General features: G+C 43.8%; 1 protein-coding gene across 1 annotated transcript in view; it reads left to right on the top strand.

Moving 5' to 3' along the window:
- Positions 1-18,334, top strand: part of LOC137562052 (extracellular calcium-sensing receptor-like) — a 55,654-nt gene extending 37,320 nt beyond the window's left edge. The window contains exons 5-6 of the mRNA XM_068273392.1: positions 1,953-2,076; positions 17,424-18,334. Of these exons, the coding sequence (XP_068129493.1) occupies positions 1,953-2,076; positions 17,424-18,334 (1,035 nt within the window). The remainder of the gene's footprint in view (positions 1-1,952; positions 2,077-17,423) is intronic.
- Positions 18,335-18,863: the final 529 nt, after the last annotated feature.

Here is an 18,863-nt window from a genome sequence, read left to right as displayed (position 1 = left end):
GTGATAACGTTCCTGCATTTGAAGACGAGTAAAAGTGCCCAGCAAACTCATGATTAGATTGGCAGTTTATGGAAACAATCACTCATGTTATAACACTATTGCGAGGTGGAAAAGGAATTTCCAAACTGGTCCCATGACCCTCACAGGTGGGCCAAGACCTGGAAGACCATCATTGAAGTACATTGCTGCCACAGTAAAGAAAGTGGAGTGTTTATTTATAAAAGACAAACAACCATTCAAATAACCATGAATGAAACTGGCTTCAGTTATGGTAGTGTGAGCAGAATTATTCATGAAGAACTGCACGTCTAAGGTGTCTGCACACTGGGTTCCACGTCTGCTAACCCCTTTCCAGAAACAAACATGCACTGACATTTTAAAGGATATCCGAAGTGACGTGTGACATGATGAGATAGACATGGGTATGTACAGTGCCTAGCACACAAATGACTATGCTGTGTTCCTTTTTTTCTTTCTCTGCCTGAAAGAGTTAAATATCAGGTATGTGAGTGGCTGACTCAGTCCTGATTGAGACAGGAAGTGACTACAGTGTGACCCTGACTGATAAGAAATTCCCCTTTTTATCTCTTTATTGCTCTCAGAAGCCAATTTTTGCTAGGAAAGTGTTTTATAGTTGGAATTTCTTGTCAGTGAGGGTCACACTGTAGTCACTTCCTGTCTGAGTCAGGCCTGAGTCAGCCACTTACATACCTGATATTTAACTCTTTCAGGCAGAGAAAGAAAAAAACGAACACAGCATAGTTATTTGTATGCTTGGCACTGTACATACACATGTCTATCTCATCATGTCACATGTCACTTCGGGTATCCTTTAAGGCAGATGTTGGAGCAGCTGGAACAGCATGAAGAGGATTTTTTTTTTGTCAGGCACAATTACTCTTCAAAGGCAGAAACTTTATCATGCTGCGAGCCTCAATATCATTGTCTCAATTTTCTCCAAAGTCATTTTTCGCATCAAAAATAGCATTTTAAGTTTGGAGAAAATATTTGCAAAAATACATTGTATTTTTGCAATATGGTCAATAAAAACAATTTTTTCTTTCCGATGTGAAAATTCATGAAAAACTTGAAAGCTCTTTATTGAACCGCGAAAATTAACAAAAAAAGCACAAGAACCATTTTTCTTAGCATGAACATTTTTTAAAAATTGATGAAAATAAATGATTTTCAATAGCATTTTTTGCTCGAAAGTTGAATTGTACATTATTTTTGCAAAAAATAATACAAAAAGAATATCAGCATTTTTGCTGCTCACTGCTCAATCTTTTACATGTTACACTTTAGTCACTTTTGGCACAATCTGTAAAAGAAATAAAGCATACAATTATTATTATTATTATTAATAATAATAATGTATAAAGCATATTCCGTGGCACTATACAAAGTAATAAACGAACATGGGGTCCATAATAATACAGACAATGTATACTCCAATACACAAAATACATCATTGGTGACAAAATACATAAACAATACAAAATACAGAATACTAGATACATAATTAGTAATGACAGTGATAAAAGTAACATGATGAATAAAATGTATAATAATTTCCAAGACACAAAAGGGGGAGAGAGCCCTGCCCTTGCAAGCTTACACCCAGAAGCCCTTGCAAGCTCACTCCCAGAAGCCCTTGCAAGCTTACACCCAGAAGCCCTTGCAAGCTTACACCCAGAAGCCCTTGCAAGCTTACACCCAGAAGCCCTTGCAAGCTTACACCCAGAAGCCCTTGCAAGCTTGCACCCAGAAGCCCTTGCAAGCTTACACCCAGAAGCCCTTGCGAGCTTACAATCTACAATGAGCAAATTTTCTCGGGAAGCAATGATTAAAAACTGTCAAAATATCATCAATATATGATAATAACTTCTGGGTAGTAATTACAACTTTATAATATCTCCTTATATTATTATTTGTATTATTATTATTTACAGGCTCCTCGCTCAGTCTGCAGTGAGAGTTGCCCTCCGGGACTCAGGAAGTCGGCTCTACAAGGACAACCTGTCTGCTGCTTTGAATGTGTCCCATGTCTACAAGGAGAGATCTCCAACAAGACTGGTAAACAGTAAGAACTTGTTATTAACTGTTTTTTCTACCCTTTAGGAAAAAAAGACTACTTTTTTTTAGAACACAATAAAAACAACAAAACATCTGTAAAGTATTTTTCCCCCGTATGATCCAAACTGCATTAGCTTGTCCCAGATCTATACATGTATAATGATCTGTACAGGGGAATACATTATGTGATAATTAATGCCAGACTAACCAGGTGGCTCTTCAGTTTTGATTTAAACATGTCTAAGGTTGGATCTGTGTTGGCAAGGCATTCTAAAGGGTAGGGGCAGCATGACAGGAAGCTCTAGATCCAAAGGTTTTTAGTTGAACTTTGGAGGTGGGCACGTTATTGGATCCTTTTGATCTGAGGTTGTGGGAGGTGTGATGCAGTTGCAACAAATCCTTCAGGTATTCGGGGCCTAGGTTGTGTAGGGATTTGAAAGATAGCATGCCAGTTTTGAAAAGGGTGTGTGTGTGTGTGTGTGTGTGTGTGTGTGTGTGTGTGTGTGTGTGTGTGTGTGTGTGTGTGTGTGTGTGTGTGTGTGTGTGTGTGTGTGTGTGTGTGTGTGTGTGTGTGTGTGTGTGTGTGTGTGTGTGTGTGTGTGTGTGTGTGTGTGTGTGTGTGTGTGTGTGTGTGTGTGTGTGTGTGTGTGTGTGTGTGTCAGGGAGAGAAGAGAGCTGGATAAAAATCCTCCTCTGTTAGGCTGTGAAAGGAGCTGGCTGACACATACTGAGGAATAGAGATGTAGCGAACAGTTCACCGGCAAACGGTTCCAGGCGAACTTCGGTGGTTTGCGTTCGCCTGAGGAGGCGAACTTTTGCGGAAGTTCAATTCACCCCATAATGCACTATGAGGGTCAACTTTGACCCTCTGCATCACAGTCAGCAGGCACATTGTAGCCAATCAGGCTACACTCAGCCTTGGAGCCCCCCCCCCCTTATATAAGGTTGGCTCGCCGGCCATTACACTCACTCGTCTGCCTGCTATTATACAGACTAGGGCGAGAAGCTGCAGAATTGTTCTCCTAGGGAAAGATTAGTTAGGCTCTTGGCTTCTTAGCTTGCTCCTGGCTGATTATTATTGCTTTAATAGCACCCATAAACAGCTCTTTTCAGAGCTGATCCTGTTCTTTGATTTTTTTTTTCTGTGTGTCAAACTGACACTTTTGTTGCATACACAGCCTTGCTAATTCATACTGTGTGTGCTACTGCCAGCAGCCCAGCACATTCAGTGACTACCTGTGTGTGTGACAGGGAGCTGCACATTGTACTACCCAGTACTGCATATACCCCCAGTACCTGTTGTGTTTACTTAACCCACCTCATCACTGCATATACCTACCTTTGTGTTGAGTGAACCCACCTCACTGCATCTAACTACCTTTTGTGTTGAGTGAACTCACCTCTCTGCATCTAACAACCTGGATCTGTGTTGGCAAGGCATTCTAAAGGGTAGGGGCAGCATGACAGGAAGCTCTAGATCCAAAGGTTTTTAGTTGAACTTTGGAGGTGGGCACGTTATTGGATCCTTTTGATCTGAGGTTGTGGGAGGTGTGATGCAGTTGCAACAAATCCTTCAGGTATTCGGGGCCTAGGTTGTGTAGGGATTTGAAAGATAGCATGCCAGTTTTGAAAAGGATGTGTGTGTGTGTGTGTGTGTGTGTGTGTGTGTGTGTGTGTGTGTGTGTGTGTGTGTGTGTGTGTGTGTGTGTGTGTGTGTGTGTGTGTGTGTGTGTGTGTGTGTGTGTGTGTGTGTGTGTGTGTGTGTGTGTGCGCGTGTGTGCGCGTGCGTGCGTGCGTGCGTGCGTGTGTGTGTGCGTGTGTGTGTGCGTGTGTGTGTGTGTGTGTGTGTGTGTGTGTGTGTGTGTGTGTCAGGGAGAGAAGAGAGCTGGATAAAAATCCTCCTCTGTTAGGCTGTGAAAGGAGCTGGCTGACACATACTGAGGAATAGAGATGTAGCGAACAGTTCACCGGCAAACGGTTCCAGGCGAACTTCGGTGGTTTGCGTTCGCCTGAGAAGGCGAACTTTTGCGGAAGTTCAATTCACCCCATAATGCACTATGAGGGTCAACTTTGACCCTCTGCATCACAGTCAGCAGGCACATTGTAGCCAATCAGGCTACACTCAGCCTTGGAGCCCCCCCCCCCTTATATAAGGTTGGCTCGCCGGCCATTACACTCACTCGTCTGCCTGCTATTATACAGACTAGGGCGAGAAGCTGCAGAATTGTTCTCCTAGGGAAAGATTAGTTAGGCTCTTGGCTTCTTAGCTTGCTCCTGGCTGATTATTATTGCTTTAATAGCACCCATAAACAGCTCTTTTCAGAGCTGATCCTGTTCTTTGATTTTTTTTTTCTGTGTGTCAAACTGACACTTTTGTTGCATACACAGCCTTGCTAATTCATACTGTGTGTGCTACTGCCAGCAGCCCAGCACATTCAGTGACTACCTGTGTGTGTGACAGGGAGCTGCACATTGTACTACCCAGTACTGCATATACCCCCAGTACCTGTTGTGTTTACTTAACCCACCTCATCACTGCATATACCTACCTTTGTGTTGAGTGAACCCACCTCACTGCATCTAACTACCTTTTGTGTTGAGTGAACTCACCTCTCTGCATCTAACAACCTGGATATGTGTTGGCAAGGCATTCTAAAGGGTAGGGGCAGCATGACAGGAAGCTCTAGATCCAAAGGTTTTTAGTTGAACTTTGGAGGTGGGCACGTTATTGGATCCTTTTGATCTGAGGTTGTGGGAGGTGTGATGCAGTTGCAGCAAATCCTTCAGGTATCCGGGGCCTAGGTTGTGTAGGGATTTGAAAGATAGCATGCCAGTTTTGAAAAGGATTCTCCATTTTATGGGTAGTGTGTGTGTGTGTGTGTGTGTGTGTGTGTGTGTGTGTGTGTGTGCGCGTGCGTGCGTGCGCGCGTGCCTGCGTGCGTGCGTGCGTGTGTGTGTGTGCCGCGATCACTCAAAAACGGCTTGACCGATTTGAACAAAACTTGGTATACAGATCCCTTACTACCTGGGATGATATGTTCTGGGGGTCTCGTGGCCCCCCTGCACACCTGGGCAGAGCTACAAACAGCAAATCAGATTTCACCCATTCATGTCAATGGAAAACATTTCAAAGGCTGCCATTCTCACAGTAATCAAGCCAGAGTCCCCACACTTGGCACAGTTGGTCACTTGGTGACTGAGGTTACAAATCCAGGAAAAGTGGGTGGAGCATAAAACAGCCAATCAAATTTCAGCCATTCATTATTAATGGTAAAATGTAAACTGCAGCCATTCTTACACTGTTAATCGCAGGGTTTTCAAACTTGCCACACTTGGTCACTGGGTGAATGGGATTAAGATTCAAGAAAGTGGGTGGAGCCTACAACCGCCAATCAAAATTCACCTATTGATTTTCAAGGGGAATATTTAAACTGCTGCTATTCTTACACTGTTAATGGCAGAGGCTTAAAATACTACAGTCAGTCATTGGGTGACTGGGGTCCAAATTCACTAATGGGGCGGAGCCACAAACAGCCAATCAGATTTCCTTGGTGGATAAACTGCTTCCATTCACACATTTTTGATGCCGGGAACCTGAAAGCTCACAAACTTGGTCATTGAGTGACTGTGTGTTCAGTTTACAAAAAGTGGGCGGAGCCAAAAACTAATTTTGCTGGGAAAATATAAACTGCAGCCATTCTTACACTGTTAATGGCAGGGAGCTCAAACTTTGCACAGTTGGTCACTGAGTGGATGAGATTAAGATTTTGTAAGGTGGGTGGAGCCTACAACAGCCAATATACAGATCCCTTACTACCTGGGATGATATGCTCTGAGGGTCTCGTGGCCCCCCTGCACACCTGGGCAGAGCTACAAACAGCAAATCAGATTTCACCCATTCATGTCAATGGAAAAAATGTCAAAGGCTGCCATTCTCACAGTAATCAAGACAGAGTCCCCACACTTGGCACAGTTGGTCACTTGGTGACTGAGGTTACAAATCCAGGAAAAGTGGGTGGAGCATAAAACAGCCAATCAAATTTCAGCCATTCATTATTAATGGTAAAATGTAAACTGCAGCCATTCTTACACTGTTAATCACAGGGTTTTCAAACTTGCCACACTTGGTCACTGGGTGAATGGGATTGAAATTCAAGAAAGTGGGTGGAGCCTACAACCGCCAATCAAAATTCACCTATTGATTTTCAAGGGGAATATTTAAACTGCTGCTATTCTTACACTGTTAATGGCAGAGGCTTAAAATACTACAGTCAGTCATTGGGTGACTGGGGTCCAAATTCACTAATGGGGCGGAGCCACAAACAGCCAATCAGATTTCCTTGGTGCATAAACTGCTTCCATTCACACATTTTTGATGCCGGGAACCTGAAAGCTCACAAACTTGGTCATTGAGTGACTGCGTGTTCAGTTTACAAAAAGTGGGTGGAGCCAAAAACTAATTTTGCTGGGAAAATATAAACTGCAGCCATTCTTACACTGTTAATGGCAGGGAGCTCAAACTTTGCACAGTTAGTCACTGAGTGGATGAGATTAAGATTTTGTAAGGTGGGTGGAGCCTACAACAGCCAATATACAGATCCCTTGATACCTAGGATGATATGTTCTGGGGGTCTCGTGGCCCCCCTGCACACCTGGGCAGAGCTACAAACAGCAAATCAGATTTCACCCATTCATGTCAATGGAAAAAATGTCAAAGGCTGCCATTCTCACAGTAATCAAGCCAGAGTCCCCACACTTGGCACAGTTGGTCACTTGGTGACTGAGGTTACAAATCCAGGAGAAGTGGGTGGAGCATAAAACAGCCAATCAAATTTCAGCCATTCATTATTAATGGTAAAATGTAAACTGCAGCCATTCTTACACTGTTAATCACAGGGTTTTCAAACTTGCCACACTTGGTCACTGGGTGAATGGGATTAAGATTCAAGAAAGTGGGTGGAGCCTACAACCGCCAATCAAAATTCACCTATTGATTTTCAAGGGGAATATTTAAACTGCTGCTATTCTTACACTGTTAATGGCAGAGACTTCAAATACTACAGTCAGTCATTGGGTGACTGGGGTCCAAATTCACTAATGGGCGGAGCCACAAACAGCCAATCAGATTTCCTTGGTGGATAAACTGCTTCCATTCACACATTGTTGATGCCGGGAACCTGAAAGCTCACAAACTTGGTCATTGAGTGACTGTGTGTTCAGTTTACAAAAAGTGGGCGGAGCCAAAAACTAATTTTGCTGGGAAAATATAAACTGCAGCCATTCTTACACTGTTAATGGCAGGGAGCTCAAACTTTGCACAGTTGGTCACTGAGTGGATGAGATTAAGATTTTGTAAGGTGGGTGGAGCCTACAACAGCCAATAAAAATTCATTTTTTGATTTTCAAAGGGAATATTTAAGCTGCTACCATTCTTATACTGTTAATAGCAGATCCCTTAAACCTGGTACAGTTGGTCACTGGGTGACTAGGGTTCAAATACAGAAAGAGGCGGAGCCACAAACAGCCAATTATATTTGTTTATTTTTCAATGGGGATATACAAAGTATTGATACCAAGGACCCCAAAGCTCATAAACTTGATAACTGAGTGACTGTATGTCAAGGTTAGAAAAAGTGGGCTGCGCCAACAACTACATTTTTTACATGGGAAAATATAAACTCCAACCATTCTTACACTGTTAATCGCAGGATTCCCAAACTTGACACAGTTGACCACTGGGAGACTGGGATTAAAATTCAGAAATGTAGGTGGAGCCTACAACAGCCACTCAAAATTCACCAATTGATTTTCGAGGGGAATACTTACATTGCTACCATTCTTACACTGTTAATGGCAGAGGCCTCAAACCTGATACAGTCAGTCATTGGGTGACTGGGGTCCAAATTCACTAAAGGGGGTGGAGCCACAAACAGCCAATCAGATTTGTTAGATTGATTTCAGCCATTCTGTCATTGGCAGGGTTCTCAAAATTGACACAGTTGGCCACTGGGTGCTTGTGACTAATATTCAGGAAAGTGGGTGAAGCCTACAACAGCTAATCATAATTCACCTATTGTTTTTCAAGGGGAAAATTTACACTGCTGCCATTCATACACACTTAATGGCAGAGTCCTTAAATCTGGTACAGTCAGTCACTGGGAGACTGGGGTTTAAATTCTGAAAAGGGAGCGGGCCAAAAACAGACAATCAGATTTGTTTAATTTCAGTGGTAAAATTCAACTTATTGATGCCAAAGACCCCAAAGCTCATAAACCTGGTCATTGAGTGACTGTATGTCGAGGTTAGAAAATGTGGATGGAGCCAAAAACAACTAACTTTTTACATGGGAAAATATAAACTGCAGCCATTCTTGCACTGTTAATGGCAGGGTTCTCAAACTTCACACAGTTGGTCACTGGGTGACTGGGATTAATATTTGGAAAAGTAGGTGGAGCCTACAAGAGTCAATCAAAATTCACTTATTGATTTTCAAGGGGAATATTGAAACTGCAGCCATTCTTACACGGTTAATGGCAGAGGCCTCAAACCTGCTACAGTCGGTTGTTAAGTGACTGGGGTTCAAATTCAGTAAAGGGGCAGAGCCACAAACAGCCATATTTCTTAACGAGATAAACTGCTTCCATTAGCACAATTTTGATGCCAGGAACCCGAAAGCTCACAAACTTGGTCACTGAGTAGTGACTGTGTGTCAAGGTTACAAAAAGTGGGTGGAGTCAAAAACAGATTTTTTTTTTTGGGGGGGGGGGTTGTAAACTGCAGCCCTTCTTTACTGTTAATGGCAGGGTTCTCAAACTTTGCACAGCTGGTTACTGGGTGACTGGAATTAATATTCAGAAAAATAGGTGGAGACTAAAAAAGCCAATCAAAATTCACCTGTTGATTTTCAAGGGGCATATTAAAATAGCTGCCATTCATGCACTGTTAATGGCACAAGCCTCAAACGTGGTACAGTTGGTCATTGGGTCACTGGGGTTCAAATTCAGAAAAGGGGACAGAGCCACAAACAGTCAATCAGATTTGTTTCATTTCATGAGAAAATACAAATTATTGATGCCAAGGACCCCAAAACTCACAAACTTGGTCATTGAGTAATTGTGTGTTAGGGTTAGAAAAAGTGAGCGAAGCCAACACCAGCCAAATACATACACGGACAACGCCGGGTCATCAGTGGGTGGAGACAAATACAAATTTCACTGGGAAAATATAAACTGCAGCCATTCTTACACTGTTAATGGCAGGATTCTTAAACTTTGCACAGTTGGTCACTGAGTGACTGGGATTATTATGTAGAAAAGTGTGTGAAGCCTACAAAAGTGAATCAAACTTCACCTATTGCTTTTCTAGGGGAATATTTAATTGCTTCCATTCTTGCACTGTTAATGGCACAGGCCTCAAACCTGGTACAGTTGGTCATTGGGTGACTGGGGTTAAAATTCAGAAAAGGGGGTGGAGTCACAAACAGCCAATCAGATTTTTTCATTTCAATGCCAAAGACGGCATAGCTCACAAAGTTGGTCATTGAGTATTTGTGTGTTAGGGTTAGAAAAAGTAGACGGGGCCAACACCAGCTAAATACATACCCAGGCAACGCCGGGCAATCAGCTAGTATACTATAAAATATTCCAAAAACAGTTATAGGCTCCCTGCATACTGCAAATCCATTTAGAGATTTTGATTCCAATTTCGTTTCCGATTCTGTTTTTCCCTGAATACATTCAACAGAAAAACGGATAAAAAATGCAGCATGCAGTAAAGATTAAAAATCGGAATCGGATGTAAAAACTGATTAAAAAGTGGAATCGGATGTAAAAACCTATTAAAAGCGGAATCAGAATCGCATGCAGTGTGCAGAGAGCCTAAGAAGGGAGGTAGTGAAGGACTTACCACCCAAACATACTCAGAACCATCAGCAGAAAATCACTTTATTCGTAACTCCAAAAATGTAACGTGCTTCACGGGTCTATGCCCGCTTCATCAGAAGTGACTGCTGATTAATCTTAGCCAGCAGAAGCATCTCTGGAGGCACCTTTGCTACAGCCTGATGAAGTGGGCATAGACCCGCAAAACGCATTGCATTTTTGAAGTTACAATATTGTATCCACTATTGATACCTATGTTCAAATAGTAATCCAGTATCTTTAGCCCACCTTTGGTGAAGGAGTGTAGAGATGTCCCGAACGGTTCGCCGGCGAACGGTTCCCGGCGAACTTCGGTGGTTCGCGTTCGCCTCCCAAAGGCGAACTTTCTCGGAAGTTTGATTCGCCCCATAATGCTCTATTGAGCAGAACTTTGACCCTCTACATCACAGTCAGCAGGCACATTGTTACCAATCAGACTGCACTCACTGCTAGACCCCCCCTTCCTTATAAAAGGCAAGGTCCTTGAGCCATTTGACTCACTCGTCTGCCTATACTAATTAGTTAAGGGACAGCTGCTACACACACTCTGCTAGGGAGAGTTTAATTAGCCTCTTGTAGGCTTCTCCTCCCCTTCTGCCTATTCCCTCCTCCCTCCTACCAGAGGGAGGAGGGTCTCATCTGCCAGGGAATTGCCAGTATTTCAAAAGCCAACTTACATACCATGGGTGGGGATTGAACCCAGGTCTCAGTGTATGGTAGGTAACTAATATATCCATTGTACCACCAACACTACTAGCTGAAGCTAGCCTAGCATGTACCATTTATGCTCATTTCAAAAGAAAAATTAGACAAGACAAATAACATTTATATCACACTTTTCTCCTGGCAGAATCAAAGCGCCAGAGCTGCAGCCACTAGGGCACGCTCTATAGGCAGTAGCAGTGTTAGGAAGACTTGCCTAAGGTCTCCTACTGAAAAGGTGCTGGCTTTCTGAACAGACAGAGCCAAGATTCGAACCCTGGCATGCACGTCCCTAGGTCGTGATCAAAAATAACAATACAGGAGGACTTTTGAGGCCCTGCTGTATATGACACAGATAGACTTTATTACCTTTAGCGATAATCTGTTATGGAGGGCAAGTCTGCCATCCATTCAAGTGAAAGGTATACACTGACTGCCAGGTATAATACAATATGCAGTCAAAGATGCAGTGAAAGGTATGCAGTGACTGCAAACAGCTGTTTGTATAGTGACGGCCGTGCTGGACTGGTGCGCACCATGATGAGAGTGCAGATGATGGCGGCTTTCCAGCCATATGGTTGCGGGCTAAGGTAGCTGAATGACAGAACAGTGACTGTCCAGCTGATCAAATTTGGTCTGTCGACAATGAAGCAACGACCATATTATCTTTGGTGTGCCACCCCCCGAGACACTCATATAGCCAGCGGTCATTGCTTCATTGTGATACGCAAGCCCCTTCACCGCGGCAAGGTAATGATCAAGAAGGGGAATGGGCACATGTACATGCCTTTTGTTTTGTTGTTGCAGCCACAATGCAGCCAGAAAAATTAGGCAGGCATGTACACGCACCAGAAAAAGTATTATCTGTCACAATGTAATCAGAGGCAAAGGGTCACTGCCTCATCCATCCTCCACCCCCTTACCTAGTGTGTCCCCCACTACCCATTAGATTGTAAGCTCGCAAGGGCAGGGTCATCCTCCTAATGTTTACTGTATTTTTAACAATATTGGTGCTGCTTGGAACTCTGCTGTACATTTGTTAGTTGTATCTATGTTCCCCTTGTCGTCTTATTGTGCTTTGTAAAGCGCTGCGGAATATGTTGGCGCTATATAAATAAGAAATAATAATAATAAAAAACAATAATTATAGCGGCCGCTGCTAGCAGGGGCCTGAAAATTCAGGAATCCGCCTGGAGTCCTGGACCCTGTTGGTGGTAGTAGAGAAGGCAGTCAAGCAGCCTGTGGGCAGAAGTGCTGTGTGGGGAGCGACTTAGTCTTGGGGCAGGCAGACAGTCACATGGCATGCAGGCAGAGATGCTGTGTGTGGGGACTGACTTAGTCTTCAGGCGGGCAGTAGCCCTCCGGGATCCATGCCTCCTTAATTTTGATAAAGGTGAGTTACTGAACACTTTTGTGACTTAGGTGATTTCTCTTCTCAGTGACAATGCCTCCAGCTGTGCTGAAGGACGCTTGAGGCAGGGCAAGACGAAAGTTGGATGGCAAATTGGGACAGCTCTGGCCACAGGTCAAGCCTGTGCACCCAGTAGTCCAAGGGTTCATGGCTGCTAACAGTGTCTACATCCACACTTAACGCCAGGTAGTCAGCTACCTGCAGGTCCAGGCGTTGGTTGAGGGTGGATCCAGAAGCGCTATGGCGAGGCGTTGGACTAAAGAATGTCCGCATGTCATACATCACCATGAGATTGCTGGAGTGTCCTGTCCTTGCCTGCGTGGACATGGGGGGAAGATTACTGGCAGTGGTACCTTTATTGCATTGTGCTGTGACATCACCCTTAAACGCATTGTAAAGCATTGTTGCCAGCTTGTTCTGCATGTGCTGCATCCTTTCTGCCTTCTGGTGAGTTGGTAACATGTCTGCCACTTTGTGCTTATACCGAGGGTCTAGTAGCGTGGCCACCCAGTACAGCTCATTCCCCTTGAGTTTTTTTATACGGGGGTCCCTCAACAGGCTGGGCAGCATGAAAGACACCATCTGCACAAAGTTGGATCTAGACGTACTCTCCATCTCCTCTTGCTATTCCTCAGTGAAGTCAGGTAACTCCTCCCCCCAGCCACAAACAATACCATGGGAACGTCGAGCAGCACAAGCCCCCTGCGACGCCTGCTGCAGTTGTTCTTCTGCCGCTGCCTATTCCTCCTCCAAAGAAACACCTTCCTCATCATCCGAGTCTGACTCCTCTTCCCCACACGACTCTTCCTCCTCCTCCCCCCTCTGTGCTGCCACAGGTGTTGAGGAAACATCTAATTCTGATGAAAATTGCTCCCACAACTGCTCCTGCCATAACTGTTCCTCTTCATGTGCCTCCACAGTTAGATCCACCACTCTAAGCACAGCACGCTCCAGGAAGTAAGTGTACAGGATCAAGTCGCTGATGGTGCCTTCACTGCGACTCACCAGGTTGGTCACCTCCTCAAACGGCCGCATGAGCCTGCATGCATTTCGCATCAGTGTCCAGTTCGGGGGCCAGAACCTCCCCATCTCCCCAGATTGCGTCCTTCTACTGAAATTGTAGAGGTACTGGATGACTGCTTTCTCCTGGTCTAGCAGGCGAGAGAACATGACCAGGGTCGAATTCCAGAGAGTCAGGCTATCACATATCAAGCATCTCACTCACCGGCAACTTGTTTCTCTGCTGAATGTCCGCAAAGCGTGTCATGGCCGTGTAAGACTGCCTTAAATGCCCACACAACTTCCTGGCCTGCTTCAGGACATCCTCTAAGCCTGGGTACTTAATCAATTCTTGGAATGACTAGATTCAGCACGTGTGCCATACAGAGTACATGTGTCAGCTTTCTCAAATTCAAAGTGGAAAGGAGATTGCTGCCGTTGTCACACACCATGTTGCCGATCTCCAGCGGGTGCGGGGTCAGCCACTGATCCACCTGTTTGTTCAGAGCACCAGGAGAGCTTGTCCAGTGTGATTCTCCGCTTTGAGGCAAGATATGTCTAAGATGGCGTGACACCGTCGTACCTGGCATGCAGCATAGGCCCTGCGGAGATGGGGCTGTGTAGCTGGAGAGGAGATGGCAGCACCAGTAGGGTTAAACTGCCACTGAACCAAGGAGGAAGACAACAGCAAAGAAGAAGTAGCAGGAGGAGAGGAGGTGACAGGAGGCCTGCCTGCAAGCCGTGGAGGTGTAACAAGTTTGTCCGCTGCACAGCCATGTACTCCCTGCTTGTCATCAGTCACCAGGTTGACCCAATGGGCTGTGTAAGTTATGTACCTGCCCTGACCGTGCTTGGCAGACCAGGCATCTGTGGTCAGGTGGACCCTTGACCCAACACTGTGTGCCAGAGATGACACCACTTGTCTCTCCACTTCACGGTACAGTTCGGGTATCGCCTTACAAGAGCCTAACTAATCTTCCCCTAGGAGAGAGTCTGCAGCAGCTCTCCCTTCTCTATTTACTGCAGGCACAGGAGTGAGTATAATGGCCGGCGGTGCCTGCCTTTTATAAGGGGGGTGGGGCTCCAGGAGGGAGTGTAGCCTGATTGGCTACAATGTGCCTGCTGACTGCGATGTAGAGAGTCAAAGTTGACTCTTATGGTGCATTATGGGAGTGAACCAAACTTCCGGAAAAGTTTGCGGTTCTCCGCGATCGCGAACCACCGGAAGTTCACCGGGAACCGGTCGCCGGCGAACCGTTTGGCCATCTCTAGTGATGAATAGATGAATCTAGCTGGCACAAAACCAACAATATATCATGGTAATATCATTGAATGCAGCATGACACGCATTTTGCTACCATGAAAGGTCACTTCTTCAGAAGCGTATAGTAATGGTGCAGATCTCTGTGAATATATAGAGACATACATAGATCCCTCCAAATGTGGAGTGGCAAAAAATCTGGATTAAACAGAGGATTATTAAAAGGTTAGCAATTTAGTAGCTGTGCGTGTGATTTTTTATTTTTTTTACCACTCACTGTAAAGCTCTTAAAGGCAACATGATGTTTTCATCTATAATGGGTGAATGGGAACATGTGTTCCCTGAGCCAATCATAGTGCCTCTAAGGGAAAGATCATGGCTTCAATGAGAAGCCAATGATCTTTCCTGTAACAAGATACACAATAGACTGCCTTTGTGCTCTGAGCTCTGTTCAGAGCACACAGAATAAAGAATGTTTACATCTAGTGTAACTAATGCATACAAAAATCCACATTTTAGACTACACAGATTAAATAAAATATGTTATTCTTTTCTTACCCCCCCCCCCCCCTAGTTACCATAATAGAACACTTTTGTAAAAAAAAAAAAAAAAAAATGACAGCAATTGAAAAGACTACTACCTTAGGGTCTCCTTTTTTAATATGTAGTTCAAAAGTGTATATTACTGTTATTTTAGCAAATACGAGCTTGTAATTATTGATCAACTACAAAAAAAACACAAAACAGAAAAGAGACACCTTTATTTCAAAAGAATATATTGTCGTCATACATTGTACTAGGAACAGAAATTAAATGTACTAGTGTAACGATTGTGGAATTATTCCCGTGGTCAGCGCACAGGATGCGCGCTGACACTGCGGAAATCCTCCACAACCCAGCAATGGTGCTATGCACCTGTAGAGGGGAATTCCTGTCGGCAGATGGAGCTGTGGAGTGTAGAGGAACAGATCCTCTGCACAGCCACAGATTCCAGTTAGGAATTGTACGAGGGGAAGCGATGCAGGGCAAGATAGCCCTTAAAAAGAGAAAGCACAGAGACAGGGTGTATGTGTGTCCACCAATCTAGTCGCCAGAGCGACGATGAACACACAACCGTGAAGACCAGGCGGGAAAGCAATCGCAAGAGATGGCGATTGCTAACAGCGACACAAGACTGAATAAGCACAGAGAAGGAATGTATGTAAGTCCACTGATCTAGTCACCAACCTGCGACGGTGAACACACAACAACAGAAACAAAGTAGGAACGCAATCGCAAGAGTGGCGATTGCCAATAGTGACACAAGACAGAGTAAAGGTTAAACACAGGAGCAGAGAGAAAGGCACAGCATATCATACAATGAGAATGTCAATGAAAGTAACAAACACAATACTTAAATGTGGTCACCGCGCGTTAGGCGCAAAAGCGACAAGCGCGTTTACAGCGTGGTTTCCGCACGTTACGCGCAACAGAGACAAGCACGCCACCCTGACTAACGAATGAACACAAATTAACAAACAACAGGAATGCTTGCTAAACGGCTGCCTTACCGCAGAAAACCGCAAGCGTTTGCTCCAGACAGACAGATGAACGGAAAACAGGAATAGGTCAGATAAGATCCACCGCTCTTCCGCCAGAGCGAGTGCGATCCGGGTACAGGGATAGGACAGGAAGTATCCACTGCTCTTTCTGCCAGAGCGAGTGTGAACCAAGTAGAGAAACAAAGCAAGCAGGATCCACTGCTCTTTTCCACCAGAGCAAGTGTGATCCAAGTACAGAAACAGAGTTAGCAGGATCCACTGCTCTTTTCCACCAGAGCAAGTGTGATCCGAGTACAGGAATAGGCCTAGCAGAATCCACTGCTCTTTCCGCCAGAGCAAGTGCGATCCACACGGCAAGACAGACAAAAGGAGTAACCAGTAGCAACCGCAGCTACGGTAAAACTCCAAGACATAGAATAGATAGATCCACTGCCACTACCGCTAGAGCAAGTGTGATCCAGGTACTGGATCAAATGATTCACCATCGCCAACCTCTGGCGACAGTGCAATCGCAAGGACAAGACAAGACAGGCAATACAGATAATACAACCTGACTGCACTAGAAGGATTGCCTAGTGCAGTCCCCAGGAATTACTCTAAGATAATCTTTAGCAAACAATAGCAAGGCTCACACTCCAGGAGTGTATTAACAAACCATCATGACCAGCAAAGGATTGTGGGATCACATGGTATTTATGCTGCAAGCCTTCAAAGGAGGCGGCTAGGCAATTTGCATGACAAATGTATGCAAATTCCTCAGCAGCAGAGCAGGTCTGAAACTTGCAAAGTGAAGACAGGTCTCTCTTCCAGAGACCCGCAGCCCACAGACTTGAGGAATGGTCAAACAGCTGTCTGCCTGTGCAGCCAGATGAGAGGATCATTACAAATAGGAACAGAAACAAATGGGTAAATAAAAAGTGTCGGTTGTATCTGTAGTGCATTGTTTATTTAAAAACTGTAGGGGATGAAATTTAAGAAAAAGTGTATTATTTTCATTTTGTCATTGTTTTTCCTAATAAAATGCACTGAAAGTAAAGTAATTAAGTAATTATCGAAAACATACATCACCCCTAAAAAGTCTGATTTGTGGTGAAAAAGAACAAAAACAAAATATAGATCATTTAGGTGTGATAAGTAGTGATAAAGTTATTGTCGAATGAATGTGAGAAGCACTGACTTGTGAAAATTGCTCTGGTCCATGAGGGTAAAACCGTTTAGTGGTGAAGTGGTTGTCCAGAATGTCCCAAATGTACTTGAGAAATGGCATTGCTCAAGGTTTCTGATCAGCTGCAATTGCACAACCACTAATTCCCTATCCTTTTTGTAGCCATCACTGTGTAATAATACAACCAAGTAAGGGGTTACTATTCACCAACTAATTTTGATAAATCCAAGAGAGATTTCTTAGATTTATGTTCTACAGCTCAAGATATAAGTATATGAAAATGAGTGCTCATTATATGTTGCTTGATAACTGTACAACAGTTTTTATTTTTTATTTTATCTGGATCTAGATTCTGTTGATTGTATGAAATGTCCATGGGATAAGTGGCCAAATTCACAGAAGACCAGCTGTACTTCTAAGACGTTTGAGTTTCTTAACTTTGAAGAACCATTGGGAGCCATTTTGGCAGCTGTCAGTGTTTTATCTGCTTCTATTCCTGGTTTAGTTTTGAAGATTTTCATGCAGCATAAACGCACTCCAATAATCAAAGCCAATAACTATGCTCTAAGCTGTCTTCTCCTGGCATTTCTGTCTTTGTGTTTTCTTTGTTCCTTGGTGTTCATTGGATATCCCCAACTTGAGAAATGTATTTTGCGTCAAGCTTTATTTGGCCTGGTCTTTGCTCTCTGTGTTTCCTGCATTTTGGCAAAAACTATCATGGTGGTGTTGGCTTTCATGGCCACTAGACCTGGCAGCAGTCTTCGGAAATGGACTAAACCTCATTTTTCCTATATTTTTATTTTTGCATGTTTCTTTATTCAGTTTATTTTATGTATTATTTGGCTATCACTTGCTCCTCCATTCCCACAAAATAACATTCAGACTAAGCCTGGATTCATCATTGTTGAGTGTAATGAGGGTTCACTCATTGCCTTCTGGACTATGTTGGGTTACCTCTTTCTTCTGGCTACAATTAGTTTCATGGTTGCCTTCCTGGCTCGGAGACTTCCTGACAGTTTCAATGAAGCCCAGTTTATTACATTCAGCATGCTGGCCTTCCTCAGTGTCTGGATATCATTTGTCCCAGCATACCTCAGTGCTCAGGGCAAATACACCGTGGCCATGGAGATCTTTGCCATCTTGGCCTCCAGTTGGGCTCTGGTCATCTGTATGTTCTTTCCTAAATGTTTCATTATATTGCTCAGACCAGACAGGAACTCTAAAGAATATCTTATGGGTAGAAACAAAATAAAGACATGACCAATAGGCTATACGCAATTTAGGTGTGCTCAAACATTAACAATGGAATGAATAAATGATTGAGCTTCTTATCAAAAAACACATGTTCATGAAACACTTTTAATAGCTATCTGCAATGTAATTGCGTTCTAAGTAGTGTTGAGCCGAAATTTTCGAAATTTCGCGTTACTATAATTACGCATGCGAAATTTGCTATTACGATGCGAAATTATGGTAGCGTAATTGCCATTAAAATCGTAATTGAAAATACCGTAAGCATAATTTTCAACGCGTCATTTCGCGTTTCGTTCATAACGTAATTTCGCGTTAAACCATAACGTAATTTCGCATTTCTTCGTAAATTCGCGAATTTCGTAATTACTTGTTAGCAGGGTTGCTCGCGAATTTTCGCCAAAGGCATTTTCGATGCGAAAATGCCATTTTCGGGTTCGCTTAATTTTCGCAAAATTTATCTTAATTTTTTCGCGTTTTCGTCTGCATGGCGAATTTTGCTGCAAAATATCACTACATGGCGAATTTTATATGCGAA

This window comes from Hyperolius riggenbachi, chromosome 3 (genome assembly GCF_040937935.1).
Source record: "Hyperolius riggenbachi isolate aHypRig1 chromosome 3, aHypRig1.pri, whole genome shotgun sequence".
In the NCBI taxonomy this organism is placed as follows: Eukaryota; Metazoa; Chordata; class Amphibia; order Anura; family Hyperoliidae; genus Hyperolius; species Hyperolius riggenbachi.
The sequence above is the reverse complement of the archived record's forward strand: the minus strand, read 5'-3'. Positions and strand labels throughout refer to the sequence as shown.